Source organism: Sylvia atricapilla, chromosome 9, assembly GCF_009819655.1.
Source record: "Sylvia atricapilla isolate bSylAtr1 chromosome 9, bSylAtr1.pri, whole genome shotgun sequence".
Lineage (NCBI taxonomy): Eukaryota > Metazoa > Chordata > Aves > Passeriformes > Sylviidae > Sylvia > Sylvia atricapilla.
This window is the reverse complement of record NC_089148.1, coordinates 13,307,243-13,323,416: the sequence shown is the minus strand read 5'-3', so window position 1 is coordinate 13,323,416 and position 16,174 is coordinate 13,307,243. Positions and strand designations below refer to the sequence as shown.

The 16,174-nt window shown below is 52.0% G+C and overlaps 2 protein-coding genes across 2 annotated transcripts; one reads left to right on the top strand and one right to left on the bottom strand.

Moving 5' to 3' along the window:
* The first annotated feature begins 443 nt into the window (after positions 1–443).
* NSUN4 (NOP2/Sun RNA methyltransferase 4) lies at positions 444–4,107 on the top strand. The gene is made up of 6 exons (XM_066324933.1): positions 444–545; positions 1,153–1,562; positions 1,707–1,861; positions 2,028–2,182; positions 2,841–2,965; positions 3,694–4,107. The coding sequence occupies exons 1-6, from the start codon at positions 444–446 to the stop codon at positions 3,965–3,967; spliced, it is 1,221 nt and encodes a 406-aa protein (XP_066181030.1). The 3' UTR covers positions 3,968–4,107.
* A 706-nt stretch (positions 4,108–4,813) lies between these two features.
* LOC136364839 (vitamin D3 hydroxylase-associated protein-like) lies at positions 4,814–14,245 on the bottom strand. Its single transcript, XM_066324939.1, has 15 exons — positions 13,933–14,245; positions 12,528–12,641; positions 12,090–12,233; positions 10,774–10,907; positions 10,185–10,391; positions 9,698–9,738; positions 9,360–9,484; positions 8,127–8,252; positions 7,656–7,753; positions 7,385–7,484; positions 7,241–7,284; positions 6,758–6,797; positions 6,216–6,324; positions 5,817–5,962; positions 4,814–5,169 (listed from the first exon to the last, which is right to left on the bottom strand). Exons 1-15 carry the CDS (start codon positions 14,143–14,145, stop codon positions 5,044–5,046), a joined length of 1,767 nt encoding a protein of 588 aa, XP_066181036.1. The 5' UTR covers positions 14,146–14,245; the 3' UTR covers positions 4,814–5,043.
* Positions 14,246–16,174: the final 1,929 nt, after the last annotated feature.

Here is a 16,174-nt window from a genome sequence, read left to right as displayed (position 1 = left end):
TCAAAATGCAATGAAAGCCAACACTTTATAAATTTGGCCACTCTTTATCCGTGTAGTGGTTCATGGCCCTTTTGCTGACGGATTTCAGACTTTTATTATTAGGGTAAGCGTACCACTTAAATTCCAGTTAGGTTTTGGGTTTGTTGGTTTTTTTTTTGTCGTGTGTATTTGTATTTTTTTTTCCCTGTGGCACAGAGCAGGGTCCAGCCGTGCCTGTGCGTTTCTGCTACAAAGCGCGTTTGTTGCCGGATCCTTCTCAGCAGGCGATGCCCTTCTCAGCAGCTGCTCAGCAGCTGAGCTGATTCCAGCTCAGTATTTACCGGGCGTTTCGGCTGGAGCGGACCCCAGAGCTCACTCCGTTGGTGCCCCGGCTCGGGCAGTGTTCCCCGGCGGCTCGCAGCCGTGCCCGGTCCCGCCCCGGAAGGCGAGCGGCGATAGCGGCGATGGCGGCGCTGGGCGGGCGGGCGGCGGCCGCGCTGCTGCGGCGGGCAGCGGCAGCGATCCTGGGAGCGGGGCCGCGCCGGCACCGGCACAAGGAGAAGTGGGTGAGCTGCGCCGGGGCGGGACCAGAGCACCCACAGCCCACGCGCTGCTTGCGCCCCGCTGTTGTCCCCGCTAACCCTTCTGCGCCCGCTGCAAATCCCCTTCGTACCCCCCTCCTTTTCACCTCTGGCTGCAGCTCTGTGTGCAGCCGTGCCCACCGCGGGCCGCAGCCACATACGGCCATTCACAGAATCCTGGAACCACTGAATATCCTGAGCTGCAAGGGATGCATCAGGATGCAGCTCCTGGCCCCGCACAGGACACTCCCAGCAATCCCGCCCTGTGCCTGAGAGCATCGTCCGAAAGCATCTTGAACTCAGACAGGCTTGGTGCTGTGACCACTTCCCCGGGGAGCCTCCTTCAGTGCCCAGCCACCCCAGGGGTGAAAAGCCTTTTCCTGTTATCCATCATTCCGCCCTGTCGCAGCTTCATGCCATTCCCTCGGGTCCTGTCACACACTCCAGAAAGGTCTCACAGACTTCTGGCAGCACAGAACCCAGTGCTGCATTCTCCCAGAAAAACATGGTTTCCCCTGAGGTGGGGGGGGGCTGGGTATGGGGGTCTCGAGGTATTTTGTCTTTTAACGCTTCTGTTCTTGTTCCCCACAAGGCGACCACAGCCCCGCGCATCCCGTCCACGCGGCTGGCGCTGCACCACTTTGACACCAGCTACAGCCTGCACCTGGGGGCCCTGTGGCCCTCGGTCCGTGCTGGCCTGCTCTGCGAGCAGAAGTACGGGGCCCTCCTCAACAACTTCGCTGCTGCTGACCATGTTCCCCAACAGCTGGAGCTGCTCAACGCCACCGATTTCATTTGCGAGGCCCACCAAAAGGCGCAGCAATGGCAGCGAGGTGCAGAGGCCAGAGGGTGCCAGGAGGGCTCTGGTGAGGGCAGGACTGTGATGCAGGCAGAAATGATGGCACAGGCAGAGGTGTCCCCACCACTTTGCGCCTCCATCAGCTCCAAAATCAAGTGTTACACCTTCCCTCGGGGTGACATCACGCGCTTTCGCCCTGCACGGTGAGACATCCCTGACAGACCGCCGCAGTCTTTGCCAGTGTCAGGGGCTGCTTCCATGTGTCCCCATCCTCACTTCCAACTGCTCTTTTATTTTCTTTTTCCCCTCCAATATTTGCTTTTGTTATGCAAACTGATGATTTCCAGGCCGGATTCTCTGGGGCTCCTTGACTATTACCTCATGGATGCAGCATCTCTTCTGCCTGTCCTGGCGCTCAACGTGCAGCCAGGTGACTTTGTCCTCGACCTCTGTGCAGCTCCGGGTGGGAAGACTCTGGCTCTGCTGCAGACTGGGTTTTGTGGTGAGTGGAGAAGAGTGTTCCCTTGTTCTCGTGTGTAAAACAGGGCTGGAGGAGTGTACTGCACCCATTTGTGTCTGACTATTAATAGTTTCTGTGTGTAAGAGCTGGGAATCAGATGTGTTTTTGCAGAAATGACATTCCCAGTGTGCCTGTTCTGTCCTGTCAGGGTATCTGGCAGCCAACGACATCTCCATTTCCCGGACAAAGAGGCTGCACGATATTCTCCATAGCTATGTGCCCAAAGAAGTCAGGGATATTGTGAGTGTCACGTCCTGTGATGGAAGGGACTGGGACCAGGTGAAAGGTGGCACTTTCCATAAGGTATGTGTTTGGGAACCAGTGGAGATAAACCTATCAAGTTCACTTCCCTCCTCTTTTAGAGGAAGACAGAAGCTTATCCTTCCATATAACTGTGTAGTTTTCTGTAGTCATAAATGCAGAGAGAGGACCAAGCCACATAAGAAGCGTTATTTCCTCCTGCTATCCCTTCCTGCAGGATCTGGTGCATATGTACATCTAGAATTGTACCTTTATTTGTCTGTGTAGTGCCTTAGAAATCCTGTTCTTATCCATCACCTGGAAGGGGTTAAATGCAAAGATTAGATAATTCTGGTTTGTCAGCCATGTCCAGCCACAGGGGCTGGGTTTGGTGTTCCAGGGGCTGGGTTGGGTACTCCACAAGGTGTTGCTGCAGCAGCAATGCCCATGTGTGCTGTGCTGCAGGAGCATTGCCAGGAACACACACAGAGCAGGGATTTTAAATGAGGACATGAGTTAGTGCAGGGTGTTTTGCACCATTTTTGCATGCTCCCCAAATGCCAGAGCAGCCAGATGATTGCAGTTCAATGTGGTGCACACCTGTGTTCAGGCACAGAGCTGTTGGCAGGGCTGGAGGAGGTGGGCATTGGGCTGGCTGCAGGAGGGGGCTTGCTGAGCTAGACCTGTGCAGGGGGCTGAGGTGGGACCTCTGCTGCTGCAGGTGCTGGTGGATGTGCCCTGCACGACAGACAGACACTCTGCCATGGAGGAGCACAACAACATCTTCCACAAGAGGCGAACCAAAGAGCGTCAGATGCTGCCCATGCTGCAGCTGGAGCTGCTGATGTGAGTGAGCTCGGTTGTGTTGTGTTCCCCAGGTGCTGGGAGCAGCTTTCCAGCACTGAAACCTCTTCTTACTGTGTCCCCACCTGGGAAATGGGGAAACCATGTGTAGTTCTCTGGCAGCAGTTGGAACACATCAAATCACAATAAGTGTATGAAAGTGCAAATGTTCTTGGTCATATCACTTGTCCTTCTGTCCCCAGCAGTAGCTGTAGGGTACAGGGAGAAGGTTCTAAGGAGCAGGATGGGTACAGTTGTTTTGCTGGTGTCTCCTGGGTCCAGGCAGTCAGCCCTGGAGGATTCTTGAGTGCCCACCTATCCCAGCACACGGGAGGCCATGTGGTGCTGGGAAGTGTCACAGCTTGTCACTGTCTGCTGTGGCGATAAAGAAGCAGATTAGAGAGTCCCATGGCATCACATGAACTGAAAAATCTCTTCCCTTGTACGTATATCCCGTTGCTTTGGATGTGACTGCAGGATTACACCTTCCAGCTGCTCTCCAGTAGCATCTCCCATGTTAAATTCTTAACATCTGTTTGACTCTTTGCCCTGGCCCAAAACACTCCTCATGTTGCAGTGACACAGACAACCGAGCCTGTGGAGTTCAGTGGGGTTTGTCTGTCACTTCCTATGAGTTCCCTGTTGGCTTCCCAGTTTGGGTGGGTGGGAATGCCCATGTCCCTGCCTCAGAGTCCCGCTGATCCCGGTGTGTGTGTTCCCCTTGGCTGCAGGGCTGGGATCCTCGCGGCAAAGCCGGGCGCAGAGCTGGTGTACTCCACGTGCTCCCTGTCCCCGCTGCAGAACGAGTGTGTGGTTGAGAGGGCCCTGGATGTTGCAGAAGCCCAGTTCAACATCAGGATCCACGTGGAGGACTTGAGCCACTTCAGGACACTCTTCCAGGACACGTTTTCCTTCTTCACGGGCTGCCGGCTCGGGGAGCTTGTCCTGCCTCACCTCACAGCCAACTTTGGGCCGATGTATTTCTGCAAATTGCGTCGGATGTAGAAGGGGCAGCAGACTCTGTCTGCTGTCCCCAGTATTTAAGGGAAAGCAGAATTGCTTTATATTTATTTTTCTTTCTACAATGACCCAAAGGAAGCCTGGTTTTTTACTGCAGACATAGGGAATAAATGAGAAAGACTTGCTGTGGCATTTCCTGAATGTTTATCTGTTTAAGACTGAGGTGTTTAATCTAGGAAAGAGAGAGATTTATCTGTCTGTGTGGGACAGGATAAATGGCCCTGCTCTCTTCCTCCTGTCTGACTGCTTTGATCTTACCTGGGTTAAAATTTGGGTTAACGAACACCATCTGGGGATCTCAGCCTTTCTGTCCCACATCTCACCATCTGCATAGATGAGTTGCATCTGTCTGCTTATCTCCTGCCTTCACAGAGAGCAGCCTGAGGTCCTGAAACCAAAGGTTCCCTGAGTGCCCCTCCTATGGGGTTGCAAATGTGCTTGTGATGCTGGAGATCTGCTACTGTGGAGAGGCCAGTGACTTGCCATCCCTCACACATAGGAAGTCTGTGGATAAGTGTGAATGTTCCCATGCTAGATACGATATAACGTCCAGTGGGCAGGTGTTCTTATGATTTTGAGTAGTAACTTTACTTGTAGTATCATCACCATCTGTGAAGGATTACTGGAATTTATGATAAGAGTTGCTTAATAGTTACATTTTTATTTTTGTGAGGAAAACACAGTGGCGGGAAGTGATGGACACAGCTGTATTCCTCATGGGCCAGCCCATAGTTACATCCATATGAAGTTACTCCAGTGCCAGCAAGAAAATACTGCTGAACTTGTGTAATCCTCTCCTCTCAGCACCACCCTGCTTTTGCAGTGGGGGTGAAGGGTGAACCCACATCCATGGCTGTCCTTGCTGAAGTGCAGTTCCTAGATTTACCACTGTTTGAACCTATATTAAGCCAGTCCTGCAGGGCATTTTGGTTCCTTACAGGATGTGTGTTTATTGGTAAGGACAGAGGTCAGGAGGTGGCATTTCCTTCCTCCTCCCCTCCTCATTGTAGTCTCTACACTGCTGGTGGCAGTCTGTCCCTCCTCTTTGGGGGCCGTGGTCACTATGCCACTCTCTGGTCACGGCTGAGGGTCTCCACCTCCTTCATGAAGCGCAGGCAGAGCTCGTCCTGCCATGGCAGGGCCACGCACTGCACGGCCACGGGCATCCCCACGGCTCCTGACACAGCCTGCAGGGAGTGCACAAGGCAGGGGTCACCCAGGGGCTCGGACCTCCAGCAGATTTTGGGAACTTGCTCATCTCAGAGAATGGGGAGGTCGGTGTTTGCACCCTGTTAGTGTGCTGGGCACAGGGAAGGCTCTTGCTCTTTGATAGAAATGGTTGCCAAATCTTGGGTAATATGTTTGTGACACCTTCCCCCACACACACCCCAGCTAGCTGTGCTTTGAGCTGTCCTGCAGGCAGATCCCTTTTCCTTCAGCATCCTTATTCCTGATCCATGCTTCACTGACAGACTGGGCCTGGTTGAAGGCAGCATGGAGCAGGAGGAAAATGCAGTGCAGTGCAGTGGGCCGTGGCTGTTGCAAGGACCTGCTCCCAGAAGCTTTGCTGCATGGCTCCTTGCTGGCTTCAGCCTACACAGCCTGTGGGAGATCCTTTAGTGCCCCCAAAACTTAGTGACTTACCCCCTGGGGGCTTGGGAGAAAAGGAAGGGATGCGTCCAGGGTGGGTTTGGGGATTAGCAAGGGGTGTATAAAGAAGATAACATTTTTTTGTGCTGTGACTATACTGATGGAGATTATTAGGAGCCCCTGATATCATTGAAACTGTTACCTGAGCTCCCATCAGCAGTCTCTGCTCCACCACTTCCCGTACCTGTTTCAGTGTCCGGTCCCAGGGGTCACCGCAGCACCCTTTGTAAAGCTTTAGCTCTTCCTCATCAGCCTCTGTCACGGTGCTGACGGGAACAACCCCGGCCGGGAAGTTCAAGAGGTTGTACAGCATTGTGGAGGAAACAGCAGCTGAGAGGAGAGGATGCAGGCAGTCACAGCCTCCTGTCTTATCTCATAGTTACACATTCCATATTCACTGAAGCCCTTGAGAACTGTGTCTGTCTCCACCTGCTCAGAGAGCTCTGTGTAGTGACTTTTCCTTCCTAATTCCCATCAAGTGCTAGGATGGGCAGTGAAGCTCCATGATAGTGGACATTTCCCTCCTGTCTCAGCCACTGTGGTTGGTTCTCTGCCCTCCTGGGGAGGCCCCAGAGTCACTTACTGAGGAGTTTCCCAGGGTATCCCTTGGTGAAGGCAGGCCCCAGGACAGGGCACAGCACAACGTCCAGCTGCAGCTCCTTCCACTGGCTGATGAACTGGGAGCGGTAGAGCTGAGGGAGGAGAGGGGCATGTCATGGAGCCATGTCTGGAGCTCTCAGCCTCTCCAGGCACAGCTGGGGAGGCAGCAGCAGGCAGCAGTGCTTGAGGGACAAGGCAGAGGAGCATGTGTTCACGCCCACAGCATGTGGCCAGACCATGGCCAGGAATTGGAAAGGTGCCACCTTAGCCATCCCCACTCCCAGGACAGCCTTCATTGTGCCTGGGCACAAGCACTGCAGGCAGCCAATGAAGTCCTATCTGGGCCCATCGAGAGCCCACCTACCCCATTCCTGTCCTTCTTTGTGCCTTTCCCTCCATCCTGTCTCCTCCCCAGACCCCTCGCCTGCACAATCCCATTCCAAACCGATGACTCTCTGACCTGGCACTTGCCACAAAGACTCAACTTGTAGCATGATGCCAGAGAGGAAAGTCCTTGAAACACACCTGTATTTGATGTTGATGATTCCACATCTCCTTCACTGACCTGCAAGTTGAAATCATAGCAATTTCTTTAAGCTTTAAGAGGAGGAGGAATTGCTTAAATAGTCCTCTGGGTTGATAAGCCCCGGTGATTTTAGCAATTGCTTAAAACAATACAGCTTTCAAAATCTTCCTAAAGTTTCCTTTGGCATCTGGCCAAGCAATTTAAGCAACAAATGTCTGGAAGTGCTGGAGAGAAGGTTTCCCTGATGGGCCTGGATTTAATATGCATCTCTTCCCCAGGCTTCCTGTAATGACCTTATCCATTTAAGTGCCTCATTCCTGTCAGGATATCACTAGGGGCAGTGAGGCCATGTCCAGGAATGAAGGACAGCCCCTGCAGAGAGATCACAGCCTGCTGTGAATCCAGTCTCCCCAACTGTGGACACCTAGAGGAGAAGGTATCACCCATTTCCATGGCCATCCCTGGGATCAATGCCATCTTACCTCATTCCAGCCAAGGCACTCAGGTGGTCAGCCAGGCGGGGAAACTGGAAAGGCATGAGGTTCCTTAGGCACGTGACTTGGGGCTGCAGGAACTTGGGTCACCCTGGGAAGCCCCAGTTGCCCTCCTGAGGGACAGGGACTCACCAGAGGTTTAAGAAGCAGAGCCAGCAGCTTCTTCACCAGCCTCGGCATCTTGCAAGAATTCACCTGTGGTTTCAAGACTGGATCTACAATATCTCCTGTGCTGAGAGATGACAAGAGGATGGGGCCATGCCAGAGAAGCTGTTTGCCCTTTCTCAGAGACCTGAGTGTTGCCTGTTTGGGGTGGGAGAGCTGAGCTCGTTGTGCCTGTGCTGTGCTCACAGTGTGGGGATGGAGGTGTTGGCAGCACTGCTGCCGGAGGGCTGCTACTTACAACACATCCAACCAGGCACGGCCTCCATCAGCAAAAAACGTCTTCAGAAACAGTTCAGTCACGGCATAGGGGACCCGAGGAGGAGAGAAGAGCACCAGCTGCACCAAAACACAACATTATGTGGCAGCCTGGGGATGTGAACAGTTTCCAAGAGCCAAATGTGGATATTCCTCAAAGGCAGGGAATCCATGGGATCCATGTGCCAAGAGAAGCCCTGGTTCAACTGTTTTCCATCCAGGCATCTCGCCATGAGATTATTCCTGCTGATTGCCCATGGGATGTACTGCTCCCTTAGGCAGAGGGGTCCCTGCCTGGTCTTATGTGGCTGGACTATCACAATCCCATACCTCAGCCAGGTCATTTTTCCCACAGATGTGCTTGGGAGCTGTGTCTGGTTTCTGATTTCCTTAGCGAGGAGCGAGGCTGAGAACACACACCCTGGGGAGAGGAGCAGGGCGTGGTGGTGCTCACCTGGTGCCCAGCTGCCTCCAGAGCATGCCTGGTGTCCTTCACTGCTCTCCTCATGCAAGGGGGCAGAGGGAAGTAGCCATCGGTGTCGTAGTACCCGACCCGCAGGGGAGTGGAGCTGGAGTACACCTGGAGCAAAGAGACACCAGTTTAGCATTCCTGTTCCCCATGGGATTGCTGTGAAAGCCCTTTGGACACACACCATTGACCAGCTCTGGGACTGAGACTGGATCCAGCCCCACCCACGTTACATGGAGAAAGCAAGGAGGGGTCCTCTCTGAACCTTGAGATGCAGTGGGAGGGTCTCCCCTACTCCTTGTATTTCCCTATTAAATTCTTGGATAGGAACTGTTGGCCAGTCTGGGATTGGACTAGGACTGGACTCAGCTGTACCTGGGCTCTGTCAGGAGTTTAGAAAGCAAGGAGGTCCCTTTTGAGCCTTGTGACTCAATGGGAGGGTCTTCCCTGCCCTTTGCACCCTTGTCCTTTGCATCCCCAATCTCCATGCAAATCATTCCAAAGTGACACTAAGCTGATTTTCCTTTCTATGCTCCATCTTTGTAATAAGTAACAGAGTGAACCCTGTCGTTGAACTCTGTCACCCTTTTGCAAATTTAAGTCAAAATCTGTTTTTGCAATTTGACAGTGATTCTTTAGCTGACCAAAATGACTCATTTGTTGTGACACCCACCCTGCTGGGGATAGGTCTGCTCCCATGCTGACACCCAGTGCAGAAGGGGGCAAGAGCTCCAAATGCTAAGGAGTGACTAATACTCTGATTTGCTGTTTATAGTTTATAGTTACCCTTTCCGAATGTCTACCCCTGCCTTTTTCTCTCTAGACAAGTGTATTCAACCACTGCTAAAAAGTGTGAAGGTGGAAAAACCTCCTAAAGCTGGTCTGCTGCAGAGAGAAAGGGAACACCCTCAGTTAAGAGATTTGCTGCAGCAGTTTCTGATCCTGTCTCATCTTCCCCCAAAGATCTCCAACTATTTGCTCCCAGTGTTGTCTTCTTCCCCACTCTGTCCTGGATCCTCCCAATTCAATAAGCTGCATTCCAGCTGAGAAGACAGACAGGATAACTACTGATTTGCCTCCTTTTTAAAAAAATGAGAATTATTAACTGTGCCCTCAAACAGATCTATTTTACTGAAAAAACAGTAGAGCTAACTGGACCCTTCAGGAGGGTATGTGGCACCCTGGAAGGAACCAAGGCTTGCTGAGTGAAGGCCTCACCTGCTCATTGAAGGGGATGGGGGGCACGGTGGGGTCCAGCTGGAACATCTCCTGGCAGAGCAGAGCCTTCATGCACAGGGCCAGGCTGTCCACGTCCCTCGCCATGGGCCCCAGGGCACAAGGGACTGGGTGGGACAAGAGAAAACACCCACACTGAGCAATGGATGTGCCAAATCCCGTACCACCCCTCTGCACGGCCACCTTGGGGTGAGCAGACAGTGGGGGAAGTTTCAGATGGACTCCAGACAGGCCTTTGTGGTCTCAGATTTTCTTCTAACATACAGGAGAACATCCGGCTCTTCACAGGGTATAGGAAAAGGAATTTAAAATTCATGTACCTGCCAGGATGCCATTGACAGGGCCAGTCACTCCAGACAGGCTATGGGAAAAGAAGTATATTGTCATTTCAGTAACGGGGAAATACTCACAATATGTTTGAAAAGCATAGTAGAGTCTCCAGCTCAGGACCAGAAACAGAAGGAAATGATTTCAAAAATTTGAATTGAATAGTGCAAACCAGGGAATTTTGGCCAAAGTAAAACAAACCTAAACCCCAACAAATCTTGGTTTTGGTTCAACCAAAACTGTTCCACTTTGGCATTATTTAACCACATTAACTCCCTTTCTCTTTTAACTCCCGGCTAGATTTACAGTGAAGATATGCCCATTTCCCACAAGATCTAACCACGCTGTCTCCTGGGAGAGGCTTTGAGCAAAGCCACCCTTTAAGAGCCACCCTCTCTCCTCCCTCCAAGTACTCACCCAGGACATTTCCCCTGCAGCCAAGGCTGACCACGGGCAGGGTTGGAAGGGCAGAGCACCCACCTGAGCCTCTCGGCCGTGGGTTTGAGGCCGCAGAGCCCGCAGAAGCTGGAGGGCAGGCGGATGCTGCCGCCCATGTCGGAGCCGATGCCCAGGATGGAGCCGCCGCCTGCGATCAGAGCTCCCTCTCCTCCCGAGGAGCCCCCGGGGCCCCTCCGGGGGTTGAGAGGGTTCAGGGTCTGCCCAAAGATGGGGTTGCTGCATTCGTAGCTGGGGAGAAGAAAGCCAGGAAAGAGGCTGTGAGGAAGAGCCTTGGGTTTGTTTGCTTTCCCTTGCAGAGAGGGCGTGTGGCACAGCCGACCCCATCCTTTCATGCTGAAAATCCCTCAGGACGCAGCTCATTGCCGCCAGCCTCTGCTCTCCCTCCCATGCACAAGGGCACTCGATTTCTCTTAACTCATGGTAGGTTTTTTTCCCCGCTCTTTATCTTACTTGATAGCTCTTTCAGTTGAGATTGCTGCCAGATAATGAGGAGGGGCTCTCCAGGCCATGTCTCAGTAGCCATGGAGGAGCCTGTCCAGGGACCTACAGGCTGAGATTTTCCTTCAGAATCACAACCCGAGGAGGGAAGACTGTTAATGATGTGTGTCACCTGAAGAGGGATTGTGGCACATTGGTCATTGCAAACGGGATGGCCCCTTGTTTCTTCAGGACCTTGACCAGGACGCTGTCCTCCTCCATCAGAGTGCCCAAGCCCTGCACAAGCCCACAAGTTGCCAAGTGCCCCTGCAGAGAGGAGAAGTGACAAGGGACACAGTCAATGCAGATCCCTTGCTCTTTTGGAAAGATCATCTGGCATTTCTTCAGAGGTTGTGTGTTTGGTACCAACTCACTCCCTTGCGAGCCCTTGCTTGAGGGACTCCCTCTCCTTCCATCCTTGGCAGAGGGCAGCCAAGCACTCATTGGATTAAAGCCTCTCCTGAAGCTCTCCTTGCTCTTTTCCTTGCTCCTTTTCTCCCCTGACCTAAATGAAGCTCCATACTGCATAGGTGCACTAGCTCAGGATCAAAGCCAGCATCCTGCTGTCCAACTGAATCCACCAGTGAATGTTCAGGGAAGGAATAATCTCAGCTAAACAAAATGTGCGAGCCTTTTTCAGTTAGCCTTGGTATTTGAGGCTTGCTTTGGGCTTGAAGCCCTCGACTTTAGTGCAGCCTGTACTGTGTCATGTATAGGAGGAGAAATCATTTGTGTCTATAATTATTCATGGCTGTTTTTTCTCTGCTGATGGAGGTTTGTGCTGCTTTTGGCTGGGGTAGAGTTTATTTTCTTCACAGTAGCTACTAGAGGGCTGTTTTGGATTTTGTGCTGTAAACAGTGTTGATAACCCAGGGATGTAATTGTTATCACTGAGCAGGGCTTGCACAGAGCTTCTCGTACCACCTCACCAGTGAGCAGGCTGGGGGTGCATAGGTGGGAGGGGACAGTCAGGACAGCTGACCCCAAGTGACCAGAAGGATGTTCTACACCATATGGAGTCAGGCTCAGCACATAAAGCTGGGGGAAGAGGAAGGGAGGGGAGATGTTTGGGGTGATGGTGTTTGCCTTTCCCAGTTACCATCACACCTGATGGAGCCCTGCTCTCCTGGGATGGCTGAACACCTGCCTGCCCATGGGAGGTGGTGAATGAGTTACTTGTTTTGCTTTGCTTGTGTGCAGAGTTTACCTTATAAACTGTCTTTATCTCAACCCACAAGTTTCCTCACTTTTACCCTTTCTATTCTCTCTCCCACATCCCACTGGGTGTGGGGGGCAATGAGTGAGTGAGTGCCCACTGTGCCCTCGACACAGCCAGGTTTCCTGTGGTGCAAACAGGGAGAGGGATTAGGCCCCTTCCCCATTCTCCATCTCTCACCACTTCACCACCCAGCCCACGGTGGGACACTGCACAAACACAAAGGGAAGAACCTTGTGGCCAATGTGATCCTTGATGCTGACGGGGATTCCGTAGAGCAGCCCTTTCTCTGTGCGCCGCTGGATTTCTTGGAGCTGCTCCTCACACTCTGGGATAAAGTGTCGCAAGCAGTTCGTCTGCTGGGTCACTTCCAGGGCCTTTGTTGGACATGTGGAGGAATAGATGTTAGAAAAGAACAGCATCATTGCACAGCTGCAGTTACCTTGATCTACAAAACATGGCACGAATCACCCCCTCTCCAGCTCAAACCATCTCAAAGGACTGTCCAGTGATGGATCTGACCCAGAGCATGTTTTTCTCTTAATATCTGCTGTATTAAAGGCTGGTCATAATCTGGCTCCAAAGAGCCTTTTTAGCCACCAGCACACACACCATGGCATGGAGAATGTAAAAGACTTTTTTTGTCCATCTCACTGTGGATGGACACTCACCTTCTCTAAGTAGGTGTAGAGGACAGTCCTGGGGGACAGAGACCCTTCCTGGAGTCTTCTAGTGAGTTCCAGCAGGGGCAGGGACAGAATGGCATCTCTCTGGACACTGGGGACCTGCAGAGGGAAGGTGAGAGGATCCAGAGCAGCAGCTGCAGTTGCCCTTTGGCTCAGGGGATAAGGCTGTTAAGTTTTGTCAACATTATCAACAGAGCTTGCTGGAAAGGCAGATCCTGCCTGTGGGGGTTCAGAGCTTGAGCTGCCAAGTGTTCTGTCTTGAGTTTGGATATCACAAACAGGATGCAAACACAGGAGCTCAGGTGTGGAAAGACTTTGTCCATCTGCTGCAGCAGAGGACATGGCAATGCCTTCCTCCTGGCATGGTGGAACTTACCCCCTGACCAAGACATAACCTCAGCTGAACAAACACTGCCCGGGGCAGAAGGTACCAAAGTCCTTGCACACAAGTCTCAGGCTGTCCTTTCATCCCTCAGGACAGATACAGGCAGTGCAGGACAGCCCAGGCTGAGAACAAACATTTTACAACTCAAGCCCATCAAACTGCAAGAAAGTCAACAGGTGGTCTACTCAGGTAAAGAATACTGGCAGTTCTCAGTGCCACCAGGCTTTTAGAGGTTTTATATCATGCATTTATATTTATATAGATCTATATTTAAGAAGAAAGGTTGTAGATATATGTATCACTTGTGGCTGGTATGCTTTATCTCCGGGTGTGTTACCTGTATAAACATGAGCTGGTTTACCCAGTATGTATTCACAAGTGAATGGAGCAGAAAGGAAAGGTGTTAGAAATGATGTTGCAGTAGGAATTCAGGGCTTTGCTGGTTGGATGCCTGGCTCATTCACCCCCATGTCATGTCCTGGTTGCTCCCAGGGGACACTGAAAACCCAGTGCTTCATGAGCGTAAATTTAGACCAGGCACCGTGCCACTGAGAATTCTGCTTTTGGAAACACCCCCAGAGCTGTCCAGAAGCCAAGTTTTAGACACAAAGGTATAGGGGTGTGAACAGATGTACAAACTTAAAGTTAAGTAGAGGAAAAAAAGCTTTCTTGCTTCTACACATTACTGGCAAGAGACATTTCCCGATCATGAAAAAAAATTGGGTTTGAATCAATGAAGATCCAGTGCATCATCACCTATGTTAAAACATCTCTTCTAAGTGAGCAATTCACATTCCCCAAAGTTATAGATGCCCCCCACATCTCATCCAGCTTGACAAGGGCAACGATCTCCCTTTCTCCCAAGGCAGCCTTTCCTCTTGTTGAGGGCTGCTGGCACATCTCTTCCTTTTAAAAGCTATCGGGCTGTGAGCTGGAAGGAGGAGCTGAAGGGCAGCATCAGCAGACACCCCAGTGGGACTCAGACACCCAAGGAGGATGGGTTACCTGCTCCCTGAACTGCTGGACAGCCTTTGCCATTTTCTTCATGCCCTCATCCCGGGTCCTCCGAGCCTCTTCTATTTTTTTCTGGATCTCTTTTTTGCCCAGCCATTTCCAGACCACCAGGGCTGCCACGGAGCCACCAAGCAGGGCGAGGGCAGCAGAAGTGTCCACCTTCCTCTCTGGCAGGAGCTGTCTCAGCTGCTGCTGGATCATCATGTGTATTTCTGGCCTCTGAGGATGCAGTGAGAAAGAAAAGCAAGGCAGGTGCAGGAGACCTTCCCTGAGTCCCCAGGCCCATCCCTCTCCCCAGCACCAACATCCTGGGTCAGCAAATAGTTCAGAGGGTTCAGTCCAAAGCTGACTCCTGCAAAGCTCCTGTAGGTGGAGCTTGCAGTGAAGATGATTAACCACCAAATGGGGAACATATAGTTTGGCCAAATGACCCTTGCGTTCACTGGGGTGTTGAGTTAATAGGGGCTTTCTGGACTCTGGGAAGTTTTCTGCTGGGGAGGACCCTAGGATCAACTGAACAAATGAAGCAAGGAAATTGCTGCTCTCCTGTTTCCTGTGTAGCCTGAGAGGACAATGGGAGAAGAGGAAAACCGGCTTGAAATACCAAGGCTACCCTGCACAGGGCTGGGGAGTGGTATGCTGAGAGAATGCATAGCTGTGGGGTATGCTGGGCTCACCAAGTCCCTTCTGCTGCTGCCAGGGTGGCCAGAGGATATTTTGGCACTGCTGTGGTGTCCTCATGCACCAGAGGGAGAGGCTGTTCCACCCTGTGACAAAGCACATTAATATTGCCTTAGGAGTGGAAAATCCCACAGGTGTGCAGGCCAGAAGCAAACTATTTCCACCAGGCATTGGAGTGGCTGGTGTCTGACATCTTTCCTGCACAAATGCCTCTCACTACAAGCACCAAGAACCACACACTGAGCTGAAGGCAACAGCCCAGCCAACATCAGCCACAGTCTGCCTGCAATCTCCTCTGTTGCTTTTGGATGGTGGATCCTTCCTGTGGATCCTTGCCTTGGGAAAAGTGTTTGGGCAGCTATGGATTGTGCATTACAAAACTTTGCAAGCTTCCAGCAGAGTGTGGAACTGGATATGGAATAGAGGTTGAAGAGCTCTCTCCCTTCGGGGCTAAGTGGTCCTCTAGTGCTCAGTTTTCCAGCATCACATTCTTAGCAGTTGTAAGGGTTTACTGCTGTTTTCTGTCACAATTTGTGTCAGCTGGGAACGCTCTTACCTTAGTTCTTAACTAGGGAAATTTATGGACTCTGAACAAATCTGGCTTTGGTGTCCTCGAGGAAGCATTCTGGAGCTGGCAGCACTGTGGTAACAAATTGAGCTGGTCTTTTCCCGTGTCCATTCCAGTGGCACCCCTCCTTGGGGGGATGTCCCCTCAGCTATGGCACTGCTGGTGTGAAAAGAGCTGCAGCTTGGGGATGTGCCTGCAGCTCATCCTGCTCCATGGTGCTGCCTGCAGCAGGAGCTTCCAGAAGGTGCAGAGTGATGAACGTGAGCAGTCAGCATGTAGCAATGCCCAGCCCTCTCCCAATCCTCATCCAGCCTCCAGGAATCCATGTAAGCATTTCCTGAGGCAGAGGTGTGTTCTTTGCCTGTGTGACAGCACCACAACCTCTGTGATGGGCTGAGCAGATGTGGGAGGGTTTCCTGGGAAGTGTCAGGGCATTGGCCTCCCACATCCGCCTGTGCCCTGGGATCAGAGCCCTGATCCTGCCCTTTGGACACTTGGGAAATGTTTAACACAGACAGACACAGCTGTGTCTGCACTGACTTGGCATTTCAAAGGGCAAATTTTTCAGCAGGCACAGCTGCATTTGCAGATGGCCAGATGCTGCTGGGGAAAACCCTTCTCCTGTCACTGTGCCAGCACCTCCACATCCTTCATGGATCTGAGGTGTGGCTCCTCCTGCCACCACGAGGCAACAAATCCAAGGGAACCTGTAAGCGAATCCGCGGACGGCTGGGACAAGGAATTCTGCCAACCTGTATATTCTAGAACATGTGGGTTTATTGCAAGGGTCGTGGGTAAAAGGGCCTTGCCTTCAGCCACCAGCCTCGGCTGAAGGGAAGTCCCAAAGCGAGAGGGAGAACAGAGCTGAGAGAGAAGGGAGTGAGAGAGGAAGGTGGCAGGGGGAAGAGAGCAGGAGAGAGATAGAATAGGGGGAAGAGGAAGGGTAAGAGTTAAGAGTTAAGAGGAGAGGTAAGAGTAAGAGTT